Consider the following 20,860-nt stretch of genomic DNA (forward strand, 5'->3'; position numbering starts at 1 on the left):
TTTCTGAGAAAGGCACATAAAGGCAGGCACTTAGCAAGACATACATGGATCACAGAGGCCTGGGCCCTTCATCCCATCAGCCTTTCGGGGCCTGGCTGGGGCCCTGAAAGCAGGGCTGTTTCTCTCCCGTGAAAACAACCCTACTTCCCCAGCGTGGGCGTGGTGAGGGAAGCCAATGTGACAGACGCAGGCTCCGGGCTGGCCGCTGCCCTGATGCGCCAGACCCCTTAAAGCAGGGTTACCCAAGACTATCCTGTGGGCAAGTGGCCATAGCAACAGCCCAGCTGTTTTCCCAGACAGAAACTCACCTTCCTTCACTCAATTCACTGGATGCAAACTAGATATTTTCTTCTTCTAATTAATGTTCATGGACCTCATAAGCTGAGCAAAACAAAACACAATTTTCTCTAAAGGATGACTCCCTGGCCAGGTCACAAACTATTCAAGATGGGAGGCAGTAAAGTCACTGCAACCAAAAGGCCAAAAAGATGGGAACAGAGACACTCATAAAAGTGGAGAAAAATACATGTGTGTACTTGTGTGTGGATTGGGGGGTGGGTGCAGCTGAGAATGTTACAATAGGAGAATTGATGCTACAAAACCTTAATTCTCCAGAAAATTAAGGCAAAAAGAAAAAAAAAAGTCTTAAAAGCTGCTGGTGCAATTCCAGAATACCGAGAAACTTGGCTCAGCAATGATGGTTAGTTTGCTTTTTAAAGGTGCCTCAACTCCAAAGTGCTTCTCCCACAGTCAGGAACCTTTTCCACCAAGACATGTGTACACACATGCATGACCCCTGCTCTTCTTGGGGAGGGTATGCGACCCAGAGAGCTCCTCAAAGGTCCCCCAAGCTCAGTCAGTGAGTCACTGGCAGAGGGAGGAGGAGGTCCTGGTGCACTGATGCAGGTTCCCAGCATCAGAGCAACAGTTTACAGACATGCGAACCTCCCCATGTGATGCACCTGACCACGCACGTCCTCCAAGTCACTGTGGAGAGGCGGGAGCAAAGGCCAGACTCTGTCGAACAGTCCATGTCTAACCAGGCAACCTCAGACAGAGAGGACGCCCAGTGAACCGCCCCCCTTACAAAAGTTGGCAGCCGCAGTCCGTAAGCCAGGCTCCCCTCAGTGGCACAAAGGGATTGCTTCCCAAACTCACCCGGGCAGGCCGTGGGAAGGGAGGCGCCAGCAAGCCGAAGGAGGCTTTTCTCAACTGATCATCTTGGGAAAAGCCAGATACAAATTTCACGGCTGGAATGCAATGGTTGTGAAACGCTGGAAGAAGCCCCAAAGAGGGCCAAGGACTCTCCTTCCCGGAAGGCGGTGGGAGGAGGGCCGGCAAGGGGGAATGGGAGAGGAGCAGGTTACCCACAGGGGCCTGCCTTTCTGGGAAGCAGGAAGTAAGGCCTCAAGAAAGAAAGAAAGAACTCCCCTAGCCCTGAGGAGTTGGAGGGGCTGGAGACAGGGTTGGTTTTGTTTCTGAACATGAGGAAAACAAGGCTTTGTGTCAAAAAGTAATTCTGGTATAAATGAGCCAATTATGACACAGCCTGTTATCTCTGGGATTTGGAAGCACCGAGGCTGACAGCAGGTCCTCCCTAGAGTTAAATGCGCACAGTGAGCTTCTAACACGGGGCTCTACCCTTGTCCTCGGGGTCATGTGAGAGATCTCTATTCATGCTCTGACTGGTTAGATGAGGCCCATCAAAGAGGGTTCTTACTATTTGAGACACACAGTCTCATGTGTCTCTCATGGAGTTTCTGAGAATGGAGTGAGAAGACCACACAGTGTTAATAGCTGATGGACTGCCCTAAGCTCTACCCTCTTCTAACCTTGGCCAAGTTACTTACTAGCCTCTCTGTACCTCAGTTTCCTCATCTATAAAAGGGGGATAATAAGATTATCTACTTCATAAAGTGACGATGAGGATGAATTAAATTAATACAGAATAAAGCACCTGGAACATTTCCTGGCATACGCTAAGCACCATCTAAGTGTTAGTTGCTACTGAGGTATGAAAAGATCAAGTGCCTGACTCTGCCAAGTAGACAGAGCCCAGCTCTAATGTCCAGGTTCCACCCGCTCTTCTGAACCTCTGGCCTATCTCTGAGGCCTCCTCAGACCACATTCAGACCCATGAAGACCCACGCTTCAGAGCGCCCAGCCCAGAAAGCCTGACTAAAGGAAAATCAGACACGAAGACACAATTAGGCCCACGCTGGATGCTCCCTCATAGGGAGAGAGCAAACACTGATGCCAGCACATTTTGGGTCGGCTTTCTTAGTGGCAATCCATGCAGTTTATCTGAAACGGGGTCAGGTCCCAGAGTGGGCAGCACAGATATTACAATTGTGCTTGCTAATCTGAACTGAGTCCATCACCATCGATCTTGAGGTATAACAGGGAGCTGGAGTCTTGAGGGGTGTGTTGGACAATGTTCTTGGCAAAGGAGGAGGAGCCATTTCTCAACCAATTGGTGACCAGCACCGAGAACTTCAGAGGAAATGTTCTGATTCCCCACAGACTGCAGATTCTGGCACCTTGGAGACCTGACTGGGTCCTTGACCTGCAGGGAAGGGAGATGACCCCAGAGGGCTGGCAGCTCTGATGTATTCCCACCTACCTCTCTGTAGCTCAGCCAACTCAGGCCAAAGGGTAGAGGCTGCAGCTTCTGCCTTGTGACCACATATAGCCAGCGGACCAGCTCTGATGCCCTGCTGCCCAGTCAGAGGGTAGGCTGAATTTGGGCTGTATGTGGGCATCCAGGAACCCAGAGCCTTGTGCCCCCTTACAATGTCTGGGAGATGCATCAGCTGGAAGTATGCCTAAGACAGGGGGTGATATCTCAGGCCTGTCCCAGATATACAAGAGGGGCAAGTGGGGTGTCTCTGCAGGAGCCCTGGCTCTTCTGCCCAGAAACCTGCACCTTCCAGAGGTGGGAGGACCATCTGGACTGAAACTGTCTAGAAGTTACAGGGCAACCTGCTTGAGCCTTTAAGTCCTCAAGCACCTCCCAGCCTCCCACCAGTACCAATGGGACCCAGAGGGAGAAGCCAAGCTCAGGGCACAGGAAGGAGTGTAGCCCTGGGACAGGGCATAGACTCACAGGTGGAGTTCTCAGATGCCCCAGCCTGGCCATCTGCTGCTGCCACGGCAAGATCATGTGCCGTAAGCCATCTACTTTAAGGCAGCTGGGCAGAGAAACCCACTGGCTGAGTTGGAAGCTGCTCAAGATGGCAGTGGAGGTTTCTCTAGGCTATTGCTAAAGAGCTCAACTCTCATGGCTTCTGATGGCAGATTCTCTAGGGAACCATCCTGGGCGGCCAGAACAACTCTCTCTACTCCACAATCTGCTCCCAGGTTGCAGCCTCAACTTTAACCAGCCAGGTTGCCCCTGTTTCATCCCTGTCAGCTCCTTCCCTTGCTTGTTAAAATTCTAGGGTGCCTTTAAGGTCCAGCTCATGTTCTTCCTCCTCCAAGAAGCCTTCCCTAACTCTCCAGATCATGCTGTCTTGTCTTTTCTGGAGTGCATTAAATCACTACCACTTCTGAAGATCATGGAGGAGCAAGTGGAGCTAGAATTCAAAGAAGTAGCTATTTCCATCAAATTGGACCTACAGCCAGACTCATGCCAATTAATTAATTAATCCATTGTTTTAGCTCATGCATCCCCAAAAGAGCCTACACCCCAGATGGCTCTCCGGGCCCTGAGCTTGCCCCATAGGGAGTATGTAATAAAGACTTCCTAGAAGAACGATGGATCACCCTGGTCTTGAAGGAGTGGTCTCCCTCCCTTTTAGCCCAGGGCACAGCAACTTCCTCCCTGGCAGGCAAGGTTCCTGCTCTGGGCTGCCAGCTCCCAGGCATCCCCTGCCAGCAGCTATTCCCTAGAGCTGCCCTGGGACTAAGGGCAGAGGGGGTGCCCAGATCCAGCCCTGCCCATCATTTGTCCTCTACCAGAGGAAGAGAGGTCAGCAGGAAGCGGATCTGACCTCTGGGGTGGCCACAGTCTCTCCCAAGGGCTAGAGGGGCCCCCGGACAGGCAGCAGAGGCCTGCAAAGGACTTCCCTTCCCTTCCCTGGGCCCCCATGGAAGGGAGGCAGGAAGAAGGGCCTCAGCAGCAGGCGTCCAATATGAAGCTGGCCAGACAGGGAGGCCCCTGGGGTTGCAGCTATCAGCCGGAGACCAGGCTCCAGGAAGGAAGGAAGGGCAACTCTGGCCGAGGCTGAGATAAGGAGGGGAACTGTGCTCAGCACAATGGGCTCCCACAAGGCTGGGAGGCCCCAAGTCAGATTTTGCCCCAACTTGGCCTCCCGTCTGCTCACACAGCCCATGTAAATATTTACTGATGTTTATATTCCTGGTCTGCTGGGTCCCCTCTGAGGCCCTTTCCTCTGACCCACAGATCTGTGTGCTCCAGAGACCCTGGGCCCATCCAGCAAGGACTATGGACCTTGTTTTCTCTCATGCAAGCCACAGGGACAAGCCCTTCAGAATAAAACTGCCCCCTTGTCCCAGCCCCAGGACACTGCTGTCAGGAAGCTGTACTAACCCCTCTGTGGGCGGGGAACTTACGGGGCCCGGTCGTGGGTGAGGCCGTTTTGCCGCTGAGGGTTGATTGGCGGAAGGACGGGTTTGCTGTTGATCTCAAGTCCTCTCCTCAGAGTCTCCCGGATCTGCTCCGTGTCTGCAACGACACCACTAAGTTGCCTGATGGCCCTCTGGGCTCCCAGCATCCCCCAACACTGCCCTTGGAACCTGGCTCTGCAGATGTGCTAGGGAAAGAACCCCATGAAGGCTGGTCCTGAGCCCACTCGAGGCATCAGCCGTGAGATCTGAGTGAACACAGCGTGAGGACACAGGGCAGACGAGACACCGTGCTCTCAAGCAATTTCTGATCTGAAGAGTGCCATTCTTATGTAACACAAAGCGTGGCCTCCAGGCTTCAGAAGGGCACCCTCCAAGACCGGGCTCTTCTCCACTGTCCTTTCCCTTCCTGCATCACAGCCCCTAGATTTACCCTTAACATAGCTCCAGACGGCGACCGACAAGGCCTTTGCTACTGCCCAGACCACCCAAAGATCTGTCCGCTGAAATGGACGCCATTAGGGGCTGCAAGTGTCCTGCCAGGAATGGGCAGGCACCTTTTACACAAGTTTCTCGGTTCTAGGTGATCAGCTGGTATCTGGCCCTGTCAACTCTTCCCCTTGGGCTGTGTCAGAGGAATGCTGAGGTCATCTCCTCACCTTGGTCCTATCCCAGGAAACCCTGCCTCTCCATGGGTCTGCCAAGGGCCAGGAGGTGAGAGAGCAGTCCCTTGGAGGGATTATTTCTTTGCAAGGTGCTTTGCTGGTCTTTGGGGTGAAGAATACTAGTCTGGTCCCCTATATTGAGGTTTTTGGTCTAAGATTTACTTCTGTAAACTACAAACACACACAAAAAAGCAAACTAATGGTGGTTGCTCAATGGGTAGGCTTAGAGTAGCGATAGAGGGGATTACTAACTTTTCTAACTGTTTGACTTGTTATAGTGACATGGATTACTTTTATAATTTTTTACTTTTTTTTGAGGAAGATTAGCCCTGAGCTAATGTCTGCTGCCAATCCTCCTCTTTCTGCTGAGGAAGAATGGCCCTGAGCTAACATCCATGCCCATCTTCCTCTACTTTATATGTGGGACGCTTACCACAGCATGGCATGCCAAGCAGTGCCATGTCTGCACCCGGGATCCGAATTGGTGAACCCCGGGCCACCGAAGCAGAATGTGCGAACTTAACCACTGTGCCACCGGGCCGGCCCCTACTTTTATAACTTTTAAAAAATAGCCAATAATAGTTAAAATTTTGGACAAAACTAGGAATCCCTCCTTAAATTACCTCTTCTGTCAAAAGCAACTAAATGAATCTACTAACTGTATACTTTCTCTCGCAACCCCCATGGGCTTGGCACACCGTTAGAACAAGCGGGAAGGAAAGAAGAGTCAGATGTTTGCAGCAGGGGTTTAAGTTGCTCTTTATGGAAAGAAAAAACCTTTATAAATGCTATCACGTGTGAGGTATTTTATTCAGGACTGGAGGTATCTTATTCTTCAAAAAATGAGAAAAGTGGAGAAATAAAGAAAGGAAGTAAAAAAGAAACTGTAAATACATGTATTTGTAAATGGATGCGTTTCTATTGGACTTAGTGATGCCCTTTGTTAAAAACCACAACAGTTTCTTTGGCTAAGACCAGCATGGTAAGCATAGTAAGCTTCCAAAAGGAGAGCCATATCCTCCTTCCCCGAGGCCCCACCCAGAATGCAAAGGGTAAGGGTGCCCTGCCCATGGCCCCTTACACTGTATCTGCAGGACAGTGGGGTGGGGAGGTTTGCAAACTGCCCTCACACTCAAGCCTGTCTCATCTAAGGCCTGGGAAGGCCTGAGGCCAGAGTGACCCTCGGGTCTGGCATGGCTTTCAGGCCCTGCATCAATTCCGTGGGCGGCTGGGGCTTGTTCTCTTGCACTTGGGTGGACTATGGCCTTTTCCTGCAACTGTTCTATGGCTTCCACTCACCTCCACAGCCTCAGATTGCAAGGGGCAAATCTAAAACACAATGTCACTGCTGGTGGTGCATTTGAAACACACACAGGAAACAAAGGAGAAATGGCTCAATAGAGCTCCCTTAGTTTCACCCAATACTGGGAGACTCCACTTGCTGTTTAAATCCTGCCAGGAAATAAACTATTGAATGGGCTGTTTTTTGTTAGTGACCCATCCTAGAGAGCCCGAAAACCAGGCCTAGGGAAAGGGAAGGGGGACATCTCCTACCTTTGCCAGAGAGCCGCCGGGGCTGTGTGCCAATGCAGATGCTCCGGCTGTCCTCGTCATCCTCAGGGGGCCGGCTCAGGTCATCCCAGGCGCACTTGGCACTGACACCACTCAGATTGGACCCATCCATCTCGATGCCTTTGTCAACTCTCTCCTGCTTGGAAAGAACCAAAGAGCCAGAGTTCCTTCAGCGAACTGGTAGCCTAAGGTCACAGCCACCTTTCCAGCATTTACTGAGCCCTTGTTAGTGCTGCGCATGGGACAGGTGCTAGAAGACCAGGATCTCTGATCTTACTCTCCCTGGCTACTAATGCATGGCGGTCTCTGCTGCCCCTGGACTCCTCCAAGGGAACCAGGAATTAGGGGAAGCTGAGAAGAAGGAAAATCCCAAGGGAAGCTTCTCCTCCAGCATCAACCTTCCAGTAAAATGACCTTCACACTTGTTTCAGAGCCCTGACTCAGCCCCCTCCTCCCACCTCCCCTAAGCTGGCCCATGGAGCTGATGTGGCAGAGCTGGGAACTACTTCTCTGTGGAAAGTCACAGTACTTCCTCTCTTCACTGATCATCCAGTAGAACCCCCCAGTCAATGCTACAGAGGCCAGGTTGGAAGCCTGCCACAGGCGGGAGAAGCCAGGACTCAGCCCAACTTCTGACTACACACCTGCAGTTCCCTCTTCTAACAGCAGAGGGTGTGGTCATGCAGCGAAGGGCCACCAGAGAGCAGAAGGGCAGGCCTTTCACTAGCTGCACAGCTAACTTGTTTGGCAAAGGACTTTGGATGGAGTTTCTTTTCCATTTCTTAAACTGAAATGGCCTCGAGGGCAGTGACCATCTGAAGACCTGACCAGAGGCGCTGCCTTCATGCAGGCCTTGGCACTGCTGAGTCCAAACACTCTCCAAATGGCCTCAAGGAGCAGTTGTACCCAAACATCCCTGGGACCTCTGGTAAAACTTAGTTCTGTGATGTTGGGCTTTGGATGAAAGGTCATCTGGAAGGCTCTTGCAACCTTGCTCATAAACAGCCATGTGGGCCAAATAAAGCTCCCAGTGAGCACCTCAATAGGAGTGTACACTTCCCTGTCTGCCTGACTTTCTCCCCACAGTGCCACAGGTTCAAACCGGCCTGCTGCTAGGCTAGGGAGCTTCCCTGGGGAAGCACAGGTTAAGCTTACACCAGGTCCTTATTTCTTGAGACCCATCAGCAGGTGACCTTGTCCTGATGCCTCCTTCCCATCAATCACACTCCCTTCCTTTCTAGTGCTACCATCAGCCTGGGCAAAGCAGGGGGTTCTGAACAGTCAGGGAGAGGCTGATGACAGGGGGCAGCTCTCTGTGCTCTAGGCAGGAGCATGTGGGCCCTGGTTTGCTGGGGATAGAGTCTGAGCTTCTCCCTCTCCACTGCTGCCCTGAGGCCCCTCATCTACGCAAAGAGCTAAGGACACTCTTGGCTCAACTAGTTCAGCCCACTTACTTTATAAGTGAAAAAGAAACAGTTAAGACCCAGAGAAGTTGAGGGATTTGTTTAGGCACACAGCCGGCTAGTGGTAGAGCTGGGAGCAAAGGAACAGGAGCCTGCTCTAAAATGAACACCCTGCAAGCAGGCCCCAGCAAGGCACAAGTGAGCACGGAGGAGTTCCCACTTGATGCACAGAGCCACCAGGAAAGAAAGTTTGACTTTCTCACCAAGGTCCCCTTGCTTGCTTTTAAAAGACCACTTGGTGCTCTGGGTTCTGCTGGCTGGTCTCAGGGAAGCCTGACGATATGGGAGAAAAACTGTTCTCGGCATGCTGCTTACCCCACCAGCTCAAACGATCAGGTTCTTTCTTAGTACTTGGCACTTACAACAGGGGCCGAACCACAGCCCACAGGGCCCCATGCTGGATCCCAGTGTGGCTGTAGAACAAGAGCTTATGGAAACATAGCCTTCATGATTCCTGGTTCTTGCATAAGCAGAAGCTACAAGGAAACCAAGTTAAAGTAGAGGTAACAGAGGATCCTGGCAGCAATTTGAAAACTTCAGTGTTAAAGGCACTAGGAAAATAGAGGAGCATCATCTGTGAACGAGTAGGGTTTCTGCTCAAGAACTCACAGGTCTGCAGTCAAGAACCCAAGGACTGCTGGCTCCATGTCCGCCCGCTAGCTCGCCCTAGCCACTTCTCATTCCTCCTAAAGGACATATAACTCCTGGCAGCTGCCTCAAGCCTACCAGATTTCTACAGAGGCATAAGAGGTTCAGAGATGGCAATGACCTACAACTGGAAGGGGGAAGGTAGAAGGAGGCAGACATGTGCCAGGCACATTATTAGCTGTCTGCTGTTCCTGCTTCATGAAGCAGCTCCAAGAAAAAAAGTTAGGCTCTATGTGGCTTTCAAAATTCACCTGCATGGAAAAAGAGTGCTTCTTCTAAAAAACCAAAGATGACACTGAAATCCTGTATAGGCGGCTCACAGTACCTGAGCAACTGCAGGCCTGTGTGTAAAAAAGACTTCCTTTTACACATCAAGAATGTCAACCCACCCAGGGGAGGAGCCCGGTGTCTGCCTGCCCAAGATGAAAAAGTGTATCTAAAGCGGGATGGGATCATTAGACCAATCAGCGCTACTCCCTGCAGCCTGGCTGCGGGCTCAGAATCACCTATTCTGCTGTCTGTTACAGGGTAGTGGCGGCAGTGGGGTGGCGCCCTGAAAGAAAGTCTGTGTTCTTTCACAAAGGGGAATGTGGGAAGATGAATACTGGGCAAGCAATATCCACTATCCTGCTTTTCTTTCATTGTTGGTGATCTAATTTTTTTAAGTCAGGTTTATTGATGTACAATTTGCATACAATAAAATTAATCCTTTTTAAATGCAAAAATACATGTGTCTGAGACAAGCTTTCCTGGCCTGAAATCTCTGCTCCCTTATGCACTCTGCAGAATTCAGGGGACAAGTTCCAAATTATGCCATATTTCTACTCACTCACGAATAAGCTCCTCCGTTTTCCCAGGATGAAAGCCAGTGTTATGTGGAAGAGGCCTAGGCACAGTGTGCTAAAAAGGTATTCCTCACTCAAGACATACTTGCAGGTGTGGATCGATCTCAAATATGGTCTCTCCCCTCCGCATGTCAGTTATCAGCCAGGGGCCGCCAGCGCTGTGGACAAGGAAAGGGGACAGGATGGTTACTGAGGGTCTGGGGCTGAGGGCTGAGCGTACAGCCTGCCATTTGCTGCCCCAGGCCCAGAACACAAGGGAGTGGTTAGTGGTCAGGGACCACCAGGGAGAGCTGTCAGGAAGCTCTGATGTGAGAAAAACAGCGCCTGAACAACAGTGTAAGGGGGATCCCACATGTGAGCGGAAGGGGGGACTCCCACCCCCAGGCCTGGGGAGCTCGTAGGGCAGGGGTGTACTCACACGGGTACTGTCCGCAGAAGCTCCAGGATGCCTTGCCCGTTCCACTGCTGAGCTGCATGGAGCTCCTCAGTGCAGACACCAACAATCTGAGACCCAGGGAGAAGATGCCATTGTGCATTAATGGCCATTCCTCCCACCCATCCAGAAGATCAGCCACCCAGGCTCTCTCAGTATCACTCAAGTGGAAGGACCACAGGCAGGATCTATGCTCAAAGGCTGGTGTGTCCAAAACGGGATGGTTCCCTTAGGAGCAAATAGCTGCCTAGCAAGGAGATGGATGGATCCACAGTTGAGGCACTGAGGACTGACCCTTGCCCTGCTGTGATGGGGTGAGTCCCTGGGTGACACAGTCTAGCTCTAGACTGCAGAGGAGAAAATCAGGGCCCTGCCAACTCAGGGTGGGGGCCCAGCCCCTGTGTCTAGAAACAGGGGAAGTCCAAGGAGATGTTCCTGTCCAGTCTAGAACCATGGGGAATGTAAACAGGAGATTTTGAGACCCTTCAAGCTCAGAACAATGATCAAAGGGCCCCAGCAGCTTGCAGAGAAGCTCCCTTCCTTATCAGGGGCTGAGCCTTTGAGTAAATCTCAAGGGAAAGGACTGAACCTGCACAGACCCCATCATGACCACAGTAAGCCCAAGTGCAGCCAGGGGAGACGTGCACCCCTCCTGGGTAAGGGCAAGTCCAGCCCAAAGTTGCCCTCCTGCGGGGAGCTCCTGTGCCTGTGGCTGTCCGGGCCTTCACTAGTTCGCAGAAATATCCTCCCTGTTATCCCCCTCAGCTACAGCCATTGTCTCCCACTCGAATGGCCCCCTCTTCTCCCATCTCAGCAGGTCAGATCAGACCATCTGAATTTACCTGACAAACCATTAGAAGGAAGGAAAAATGGAAGAAGACCAAAGGAAATCTCCTGTTCCCTTCACTCCCCCCACCCGAGCCTCCTATCTCCCAGGACTTCTCCCACAGGGAAGGCTCGAGCTCATGTCCAACCTGTGCCTCACCTGGAGGAAGGTAACTACTCCAAAGGGTGTCTGCACGGGTTGCATCTGTGGGTCCTCTGTCAGCAGCATGTGCTGAATTCTTGACTCACTGTTATCCAAAGGGCTGTGCCAAGACACGTGGTCCCCGCTGCAGAAGGTGTTCTCTGTGGGAGAGACATGAGGACCCCCAGTGTTTGAGGCCCTGCATCTAGGCCTGGAACCCGACCTGGGATCTGAGAAGCCCAGGCAGAGAGGCTCCCCAGCCTTCCAAGGTAGCCCCTGTGAAGGAGGGGAAGCCTTTACTTGAATGGAAGTAAAGAATGTGGATATGTCCCCAGAAACAAATGTGTTCCTGATGGTCAATTCTGCCAGTCTCCAGTAAAAAGGGACAGGCTGCTAGCATGGATGCTCACTTGGCTTGCAAGGCCAGAGACTTCTGGCACCTTCACTTCTGTAGCACCTTCCATTATTTGCGGGGGGCAGGCAGCCATGATCAGGTCTGCTAAGAAAGAATAAAGTGCTTTACTGATCGGCCACCTGGTCAGAAGTCCTCAGGAAGGCTGGAGGGCAGTGAAAGCCCTTCACCTTGGAAACACATACCAGGATTTCAGTGCTGCTGAAACAGTGTTCGAAAGGGAACCGCAAACCCTGGAGGGCCTTTGAGAACTGTCACCAGTTTCCCACAGGTAGATGAATTCAGGGATTTCTGAGGAACGCTGAAGGATTCAAGTAAATGGAGGTCTGGATCACGCCTCACACGCCTCAGCAGACATGGACAGTCTGGAGGGGTGGCTGTCTCCACGAGGACACAGATGTTGTTCCCAGGCTGCCCAAGAGGAATGTGTACACACAGCCACCTCATAGCCTCACCACTGCACTTCACACAAGCCTATTACTTTAAAAAAATGTATTTAAGGTAGCATAACCACAAGGGAAAAAACACCCCTGTGGTATGAAGTCTCCCACCACCCCTGGCTCTGATCTTGGGTACCCTTCCACGGGTATTCTGCATTTACCAGCCTACATGCATCTATGGGTCCTCTCCATTTTCTTCCTTCTAATACAAATGGCAGCACACTCTTTGGTACATTTCACTTAATTACATATCTTGGAGATCATTTCATATCAGCAGAGAGAAAGCTACCTCATTCTTTAAATGGCTGTATGGTAGTTCACCGTGGTCTATCACTTATGATGTAGGAATCTCAATAGCTGAAGTCCCTTTCCTTTTGATCAATATTTATGGCAAGGTAGAACATGAATGAACACACACAGACACACACACACACACAGACACACACACACACACACACACCAGCCTGAAGGCTCCCAGGAAGGTCTGAAAGCGCTTCTGCTCTCACTTGTCTCAGTCTGAATACTAACTCCTAACTCCTTCCTTTGTCAGGTGAAGTTATAACCACCTTGTCCATGCAAGAACAGGCTAACCTCAAAAGTATTCATTCAGGATGGAGAAGGAAGACTGCTTCCTCTAAGAGACAGGGGATAATAAAGGAGAGAGAAGGCATGGCTCCAGGCAGAGCCTTCTAGAAACCTCCAAACTTCCTAACTCCTGCTGGGCCCACTCACTCTACATTTCCTCTTCTTTTACAGGAATGTGTGTCTATAAGCAACTTGCATGATGTACATGTAAGAAACAATGCAACAAGTAAAAAGATTGAATTAGTAATCCCCCTCCCTACAAGTCCAGGTCCAGATGGCTTCACTGGTAAATTTTACCACACATTTAGAAAAGAATTAATACCAGTTCTTCACAAACTCTCCCCAAAAATAAAAGAAGAGGTACCACTTCCCAATTCATTCTATGAAGCCAATATTACCCTGATACCAAAAACACCAGACAAAGGCATTACAAGAAAATAAAGCCATAGATCAATATCTCTTATTCATACAGACACAAAAATCCTCAACAAAATACTAGCAAACCAACACAGCAACGTATAAAAAGAGTTTTACACTATGACCAAGTGGGATTTATCCCAGAAATGTAAGGTTGGTTTAACATAAAAAATCGATGTAATATATCACATCAATAGAATAAAGGTTAAAAAAAACAACAAAACAAACAGGATCATCTCAATAGACACAGAAAAAGCATTTGGCAAAATCCAGTACTCTTTTATGACAAAAATACTCAAACTAGGAATAGATGGGAAAGTCTTCAACCAGTTAAAGGGCATCTACAAAAAACCTACAGCTAACATCATACTTAATGGTAAAAAACTGGATTAATTTCCCCTAAGATCAGGAACAAGAGAGAGGTACCCACTATCGCCACTTCTATTCAACATTGTATTAGAGGTTCTAACCAGGGCAATTAGGCAAGAAAAAGAAATACAAATCTAGATAGACTGGAAAGTAAATAAAACTATCTCTATTTGCAGATGACATGATTTTGTGCATAGAAACCCTAAGGAATCCACTGAAAAACTATCAGAATAAACATGTTCAGCAAGGTTGCAGGGTACAAGAGCAATATACAAAAACCAGTTGTATTTCTACACACTAGCAACGAACAATCTGAAAATTATATTAAGAAAACAATTCCAGTGGGGCTGGCCCCATGGCCGAGTGGTTAAGTTCGCACGCTCCGCTGCAGGCGGCCCAGTGTTTCGGGTTCGAATCCTGGGCATGGCACTGCTCATTAAACCATGCTGAGGCAGCGTCCCACATGCCACAACTAGAAGGACCCACAACGAAGAATATACAACTATGTACTGGGGGGCTTTGGAGAGAAAAAGGAAAAAAATAAAATCTTAAAAAAAAAAATTCCATTTATAATAGAATGAAAAAGAATACAATACTTAGGGATAAACTTAACAAAAGAAATGTAAAACTTGTACTCTGAAGACTATAAACATTGTTGAAAGAAATTAGAGAAGACTTACATAAATGGAAAGACATCCAATGATCATGGATTGGAAGGCTTAAATATTGTTAAGGTGGCAATATTCTCCAAATTGATCTACAGATTCACTGTAATCCCTATCAAAATGCCACATGCCTTTTCTGCAGAAATTCATAAGCTGATTCTAAAATTCATATGAAAATGCAAAGGACACAGAATAGCCAAAACAATATTGAAAAAGACAAAGAAAGTTGAAAGACTTAATTTCCTGATTTCAAAACTTACTACAAAGCTACAGTTATCAACAGTGTGGTACTGGCTTACGGACAGACTTTTGATCAAGGTAACAGAATTTAGAATCCAGAAATAAACCCGCACATTTACGGCCAATAAATTTTAGACAAGAGTGCAAAGACTATTCAATATACGAAAGAACAGTCTTTTCAGCAAATGAGGCTGGAAGAACTGGATAGCCACATACAAAAGCATCAGGTTGGATCCCTTCCTTACACCATAAGCAAAAATTAATTCAAAATGGATCACAGGCCTAACTGTAATAGTTAAAGCAATCAAACTCTTAGAAGAAACATAGGAGTACATCTTCTAACCTTGGATTAGGCAATAGTTTTTAGACAAACACCAAAAGCACAAGCAACAAAAGACAGAAAAATTGGACTTCACTAAAATTAAAACCTGCTGTGCTGGAAACAGTACCATCAAGAAAGCAAAAAGAAATGCAAATCAAAACCACAATGAGACACTACTTTACATCCATTAGGATGGCTATTATAAAAATAAAAAATAAAATACCCCCCCTCCAAGAAAATAACAAGTGTTGGTGAGGATACGGAAAAATTGGAATCCTTGTGCACTGATGGTAGGAATATAAAATAGTGGGGCTGCTTTGGAAAACAGTTTGGCAATTCCACAAAATGTTAAACATGGAGTTACCATATGACCCAGCAATTCCACTCCTAGGTACATACCCAAGAGAAATGAAAACACGTCCACACAAAGACTTGTATATGAATGTTCATAGCAGCATTATTCATAAGAGCTTAAAGGCGGAAACAACCCAAATGTCCATCAACTAATGAATGAATAAATAAAATGTGGTATATCCACACAACGGAATATTATTTGGCAGTAAAAAGGAATAAAGTGCTGATACATACTACAACATGAACCTTAAAAACATGCTAAGTGAAAGAAGCCAGTCACAGAAGTCACAAAAGTCCACTTATATGGAATCTCCAGAATAGGCAAATCTATGGAGACGGCTAAATTAGTGGGTGCCTGCGGCTGGGATGGTTAGGGAGGAATGGGGAAAGACTGGTATGGGGTTGCTTTTGGGGGTGATGAAAATGTTCTAGGGCTCATTGTGGTGATGGTTTCACAACTGTGAATTACATGGGATGTGAATTATATCCCAATAACGAGGTTTTACAAAAAGAAAGGATGCAGTAGGTGAAAGGGAAGAATCCTGGGGGAAAGGCAAAGTGGGTGAAGCAAGCCCAAGGCCCTGGGTTCCTTGTGACCACCACCTCAGGGAAGGCAACTTGGCCTGGGAGAAACATGACACATAATGCCCAGACATCACAGCATTTTATAAGTCTACATGACCTGAAAGATCACCTAGTCCAACATTTGCATTTTCTACAAATGAGGAAAGCAAAGTCACGGGGCAAGTCAGCGATGTGGGCACAGCGCAACATTTCCCAAACTTCTGAGTCATCTCTAACACCCCTCAGGATTGTTGACATATCTATGTGCCACCCGTATCATTACCTACGTGTATTTTTCCCCCTAAACTTGACTGACTTTTCCTAACCTAAACAAACTTACTTTAAAAGGAAACTTCATATCACCATACTAAATAAGGAAAATAAAAAAATTAGTGTTGATTATCGTAAAGTGGAAGATAATTTGATAACTTCAAAATAATTCAATGAAAATAAAATGTTATTAATTTATCACTGATACTGTTGCCTCCCTACCTTTGTTAAAAACTGAAATGAACACGGTGTAAAGAGCTGTTAGAGGTTTAAAGAGTCGTATCAAATTGACAAAACCAGCAGGATTGAATCAGAGAACTGAAGGGGGAAGAGAGTCCTCACTAATCATGTTATTGAACGTCTTGTCCAGTTACCACCTAAAATCTCCTGCTGGCTCTGGCAAACTCTGGCAGACTGGTTAACTTTGCAGGTGGGAAGGCCCTGCTCCTATTTGCCTCTGCCCCTTACTAGTTGTGACCCTGGGCAACTTGCCCAATCACAATTTATAAGTCTGTTTCCTCATCTGTACGCAGGAAATAGTGTGTCTACTCAGTGTTCTTTCCCCTGCTGCATGTTATTATTCCCGTACTGGAATATAAGACAGCAGCTACTCCCACCCAGGTCCCAGTCCGGTTACCAGAAAACAAGACATGCCACAGAGCCTGTTGTTAACAGCAAGTGCCAGTAGGTGGCACCATCACCCCTGGTTTAAGAAAGAGCTGGGCCCGTTCCCTCCAGTGCCCCTTGTCTAGCTGACGTCTGGTCTGCAGAAATAAATACCCCAAACCTGGCAGGGACTTAGGCTGGAAAGATTTGGAGTCATGACCTTTTATTAACCAGAATTGACAATGATTTAAAAATAAATGCCGTGCAAACGCAAACTGTTTAAATGAAATTAGAATGAACAGAATGTACTTTGTGGACTTCATTTGGGAAGGGGCTTAATTTAGACAGCTAGGAGGGGAGACTCCAAGGCAGGAAAGGGAGACAGACCCAGGTGCTGCTCTAGGACCAATACACTCCATCCTGAGTGCGCGTGATCAAGACTGAGTTAGAGGGGAGAAGAGGTAGAGAAGGCAGAGCCACCCACAGAAAGGTTTGGAGAGCAGGATGCTAAAAACCTTCTAGCCCAGGGGCAGGGTCTTTCCTCCCCAGCCCCGCCTGGTGGCGGAACCAGACTTACTAGCTCTGCTGTGGCCAAGAAACAGTCTTTCTTAACAATGAAAGAGCCTTGGTCACAGTTTTCAAGCCTGGCACAAAGCCACAATGGGCTCATTCTCAAGTCTGGTCTGGTCTTTATGCCCTGGATGCTCGGCCCCATTCTGTGTGGAGCCACCATGGGTCTCAGCACTCAGGCCCCAGCGCCCACCCCAGGAAGCTCTCAGCCCCTTCAGAGGGGTTTTCAAATGCTAATAATGCCTCAGTAGGAGGCCCAGCTGTTCAGTGCAGTAGTTAGAGGAGCTGGCTCCCTCTCCCTTCTCTCTCTAGATCGCTGAAGAATCCTTACCAAGACATTAGGATGCAAATCCCTGGGACACTCACCCAACGACACAGCAGAGGCCCCACCTGGGGTCTGAAGGCAGGCCATTCCAGGTGAGGCCCGGCTGCTCACTTTCCATTCCCTCCTTCCCTCTTCCTCTGAGACCTGCCTCCAAGTACCACGAGAAACCTCCGGCAGCTGCTGCCTGTTTGGCAAATTCACCGGAGGGGAAACACCTCTCCAAGGTGACAAAGAGTCCAAACACTTCCAGGTACAGTCTGCCCCTTGCTTAGTTGAAAGTTTTCATTACTCTGTCTCCTTCTCCATTAACAGACAACTCCCTGGCAAGAACTCTTAAAAGTTGGGGGCGCTGCATGGGTATGCAGATTCTAACTGGCCCCTCAAATTGGCCGTCACTCTACCCCTACCTCCAAAGCATCCAGCTTTAGTCATGGTGGTTTGAAGCTTGACTGTACTGGATATAAGAAGTTAGCAAAATCGACAGAAATGGGTTGCAGAAGAAAACAGCTATTGTTTGCAAAATAATTAGTGCTGCCTTTGAAACACTGAGAAACAAATACATTCTTCAGGAGTCCTTAATTCATCCCAACTCTGGAGAATGACTGTCTCAATTCTGTGTGAAAGTACAGTGCCAGTGATGTTTTTACACAATAGCTCAGAAAGCAATGCCCCATGTCCCACTCCCCATCTCAGTGGTCAGAACTAATACACTTGGTGCAAGGAGAATGCGTTAATGTAGTCTTTTGGAGCCCAAAAGCTCCATGGCTGTAGCTTGAAGTCCCGAAGTTAAACGCCCTTTCGAGTGGTCTGAGATGGTTACATGTTCCAGGGATGGAGGGTGAGGGAAGGAAACCCAGCTGAATAGTGCTAGGTGTCAAATGAGTGGCTGGTCTGCATGAGGTGTTTTAGAGAGAGCAGGAAGGTGGGAGGTGGCCCAAAGCAGGCTGGAGTTTGTCAACTTTAAGGTCAAATTTCTGAACAATGGGGTAGCCATCAGAGTCCCTCAAACAGTTTCCATCCTTCTTGCCTTCTTTGTGTTCAAAAATCACTTTGACAACCAGGGCCTAAATATCCTACTGAAGACACAGTGCTGGTTTAAGGGGGTTTAGCAGTTCTTCCCTAAAATGCCAGATACACCCCTAGATGCTCCCAGCAACACAGACTGCTGATAAGGAAGGGTAGGGGAGCCTGTCCTCCTGTCTCCAGAAAGTCCCAGGATGAAGCCAACACACATGGGGAGAATCTGGCAACTGCCTAACCTCACCCTCCTTCCTGAGAACGCCCAGGCTGCTGCTGCAGCCACTGTGGGCTGCTTGGCAGAGCTGGGCCCAGAGAAGGTTTCCTCTGAGATTGGAAGAGAGCCCTTTAAAGTCAACTGAAGCCCATGAACTGAACTATATTTATGAGAGCAAAAATACAAGTCTGCACAGGCCCAGGCAGCCTCATGACCCCCAGTGAGACAAGACAACCTGGAGGTTTTGCTGGATGAACCAGCCCTGGCTGAGGAGTGGAGGAGGTAAAGTTCAAAGTCAGTCCTGTTGGCCTTTGCCCAGCCAAGATGTTCCTAATTGGGGCCATTAAGTGTGCCCACTGCCCTTGCTGGACCCCTCCCATAATCCTATTCTAACTTCTGAAGCCCAGATGTCTTCTCCGCACTCTAATCCAAGCTGGGGGGAGGTAAGCGGGGATGCGTGTGCCTAGTCTATTTGTTTCTTGGTATATTTCCAGAAATGAAGAGCCTACAAAATTTTAGGAAGTCATAGGGTGTAGGACAGCCTGATGCCACTGCCACAGACTACATTTCTGAAGCCCTTAATATACCCATGAGATGCTATGCTCATTCTGGGGAAGGAGTGACCCCCAGCATTGCACAGAGGGCTCTGCCCTAGCTATCCTAGCACCCTAGGACTCAAGAGCATCCAGGCCTCCTCCACCTCCACCTGACAGCACCCACCAAAGGAAGGACACAGGCCCTTTTCCCACTGGGGAAGATCAGCACTCACCTCTTCCTGGTAACAGAAACTCGCCTTCCTCCAGGGATCCTCACAAAGCTGCGAGTGAGCACTGCCTGCCTGCCTGCCCTACTCCCCATCCCCAAGCCAAAGCTAAGAGTTCAGTCCAGAGCCTTGCAGCATGGTGAGGCAAGGCCCCCCCAGGTACTCTGGATAGCAGTGGAGAGCAACGATGTATGCACATCATATAGGAGCAAAAAACAGGTATGTCCTGGGTAATTCCCCTTTAATGCTTGAGCGCTGCAAGGAGAAGATAAGAGTGGGATACTCTGGAGCTCAGGGGCTTCAACTGGTGGAAAACAACAGAATTTGGCACCCGCGCCCTTCTCCACATACATGCACAGCAGACAAGATGCTTATAGAGAAGGAGACTCCAGGAGCATGAGTGCACAACAGCCCCACTACAGGGTTTCAAATCAAACACTTCCAAAGAAAGGCCAAGACAGAAGCCTTTCTTCAAGAACGACAACATAACAATAAAACAAACTGTGTGTGCAGAAGGGAGAGGCAGATTCCCCGCACGGGTGAGAACGAGCCTCTGTGGGTAGCAGGCGAAGTTCTTCATGGCTGGGCGGATAGTGTGGATGGTGGCCAGTCGTCACTTTTCCAACCTGGTCAAGGGGTGGAAGCAAGAATGAAACCCCTCTCCCACCTTTTTAAAGTTCTGAAAGCAGTTTCATGACTTGAAAGTTAATTTGAGTGTTTGGTTAGAGAGCTTCCCTCAACCAGTTCTGTCCGATATTAATTTGGCTAAATGTGGTTGCAAGACACTGTGCGGGAAACAGACGTGCTGTACCGCTTGATTACAGAAAGAGCAAGAGAAAGCATGTTTGTTCTTAAAAAACTGAAAGGAAACATAAAGGATATTCCTTTTAGGTTTTGCCCAGAATCAAACAAATCACCAAGGATTAGAAAGCCAGTCAAAGGAGACTCAAAATTGTTTCCCTATGTATTTTCTTAAAAACCTCTGGCTCTCCAGCTTCCTCCCTCTCCCTCAAAGCCACAATCACAAAGGCAAATACTGAAGTGTAAGGGAAATCTCTTTCATAAGCTCAGCAAACTGGAATAGGGGTTGCAGCAGGGGAGGCAGGAGGCTCATGGGCTGCTGGGGCTCTGGGGCTCTCACCCAAAAGCGAGTCTCTGGGGGCGCTGCAGACCTTTTCAGACTGGCTCACCACCCGGCAATGGTGTGGTTCCCCCAGAGGCAGGCTGCAGATGCCTGACACTCACCTTGAGTCTGCACGCACACGCACAGGGCCACGGCAGGACAACCTCATTCTCTCCAAGGTGACAGTGGGTACCTTGACTGTAAACAGCTTGGCAGGGGTTTACCCGCCACAGCTTGTAGCTGTCACTAGTCAAATCCTATTCATTCATCCACTATGTGCCATGCCCTCCTGTAAGGAATACAGGTCCTTGCTCACCGTTTCAAGGGAGCCTTGAGTCCTAAGCTAGTAGCTGCTTTCACTTTTGTTCTAAACAGCTCTGTCTGTTTAGATGCCTGTCAGTATGGGAAGGAAGAGTCTTCT

At 48.7% G+C, this 20,860-nt stretch overlaps 1 protein-coding gene across 2 annotated transcripts in view; it reads right to left on the minus strand.

The window, feature by feature from the left end:
* SUFU (SUFU negative regulator of hedgehog signaling) overlaps positions 1-20,860 on the minus strand; it is a 105,910-nt gene that overhangs the window by 26,059 nt on the left and 58,991 nt on the right. The window contains exons 4-8 of one of the 2 annotated variants that reach the window (XM_008530957.2): positions 11,199-11,341; positions 10,199-10,284; positions 9,866-9,938; positions 6,807-6,960; positions 4,576-4,687 (exon numbers count right to left, since the gene is read on the minus strand). In XM_008530957.2, the coding sequence (XP_008529179.2) occupies positions 4,576-4,687; positions 6,807-6,960; positions 9,866-9,938; positions 10,199-10,284; positions 11,199-11,341 (568 nt within the window). Of the gene's footprint in view, positions 1-4,575; positions 4,688-6,806; positions 6,964-9,865; positions 9,939-10,198; positions 10,285-11,198; positions 11,342-20,860 lie in introns of both variants that reach the window. The other variant, XM_070557581.1, reaches the window with a different exon arrangement.

This window comes from Equus przewalskii, chromosome 1, assembly GCF_037783145.1.
Source record: "Equus przewalskii isolate Varuska chromosome 1, EquPr2, whole genome shotgun sequence".
Classification (NCBI taxonomy): domain Eukaryota; kingdom Metazoa; phylum Chordata; class Mammalia; order Perissodactyla; family Equidae; genus Equus; species Equus przewalskii.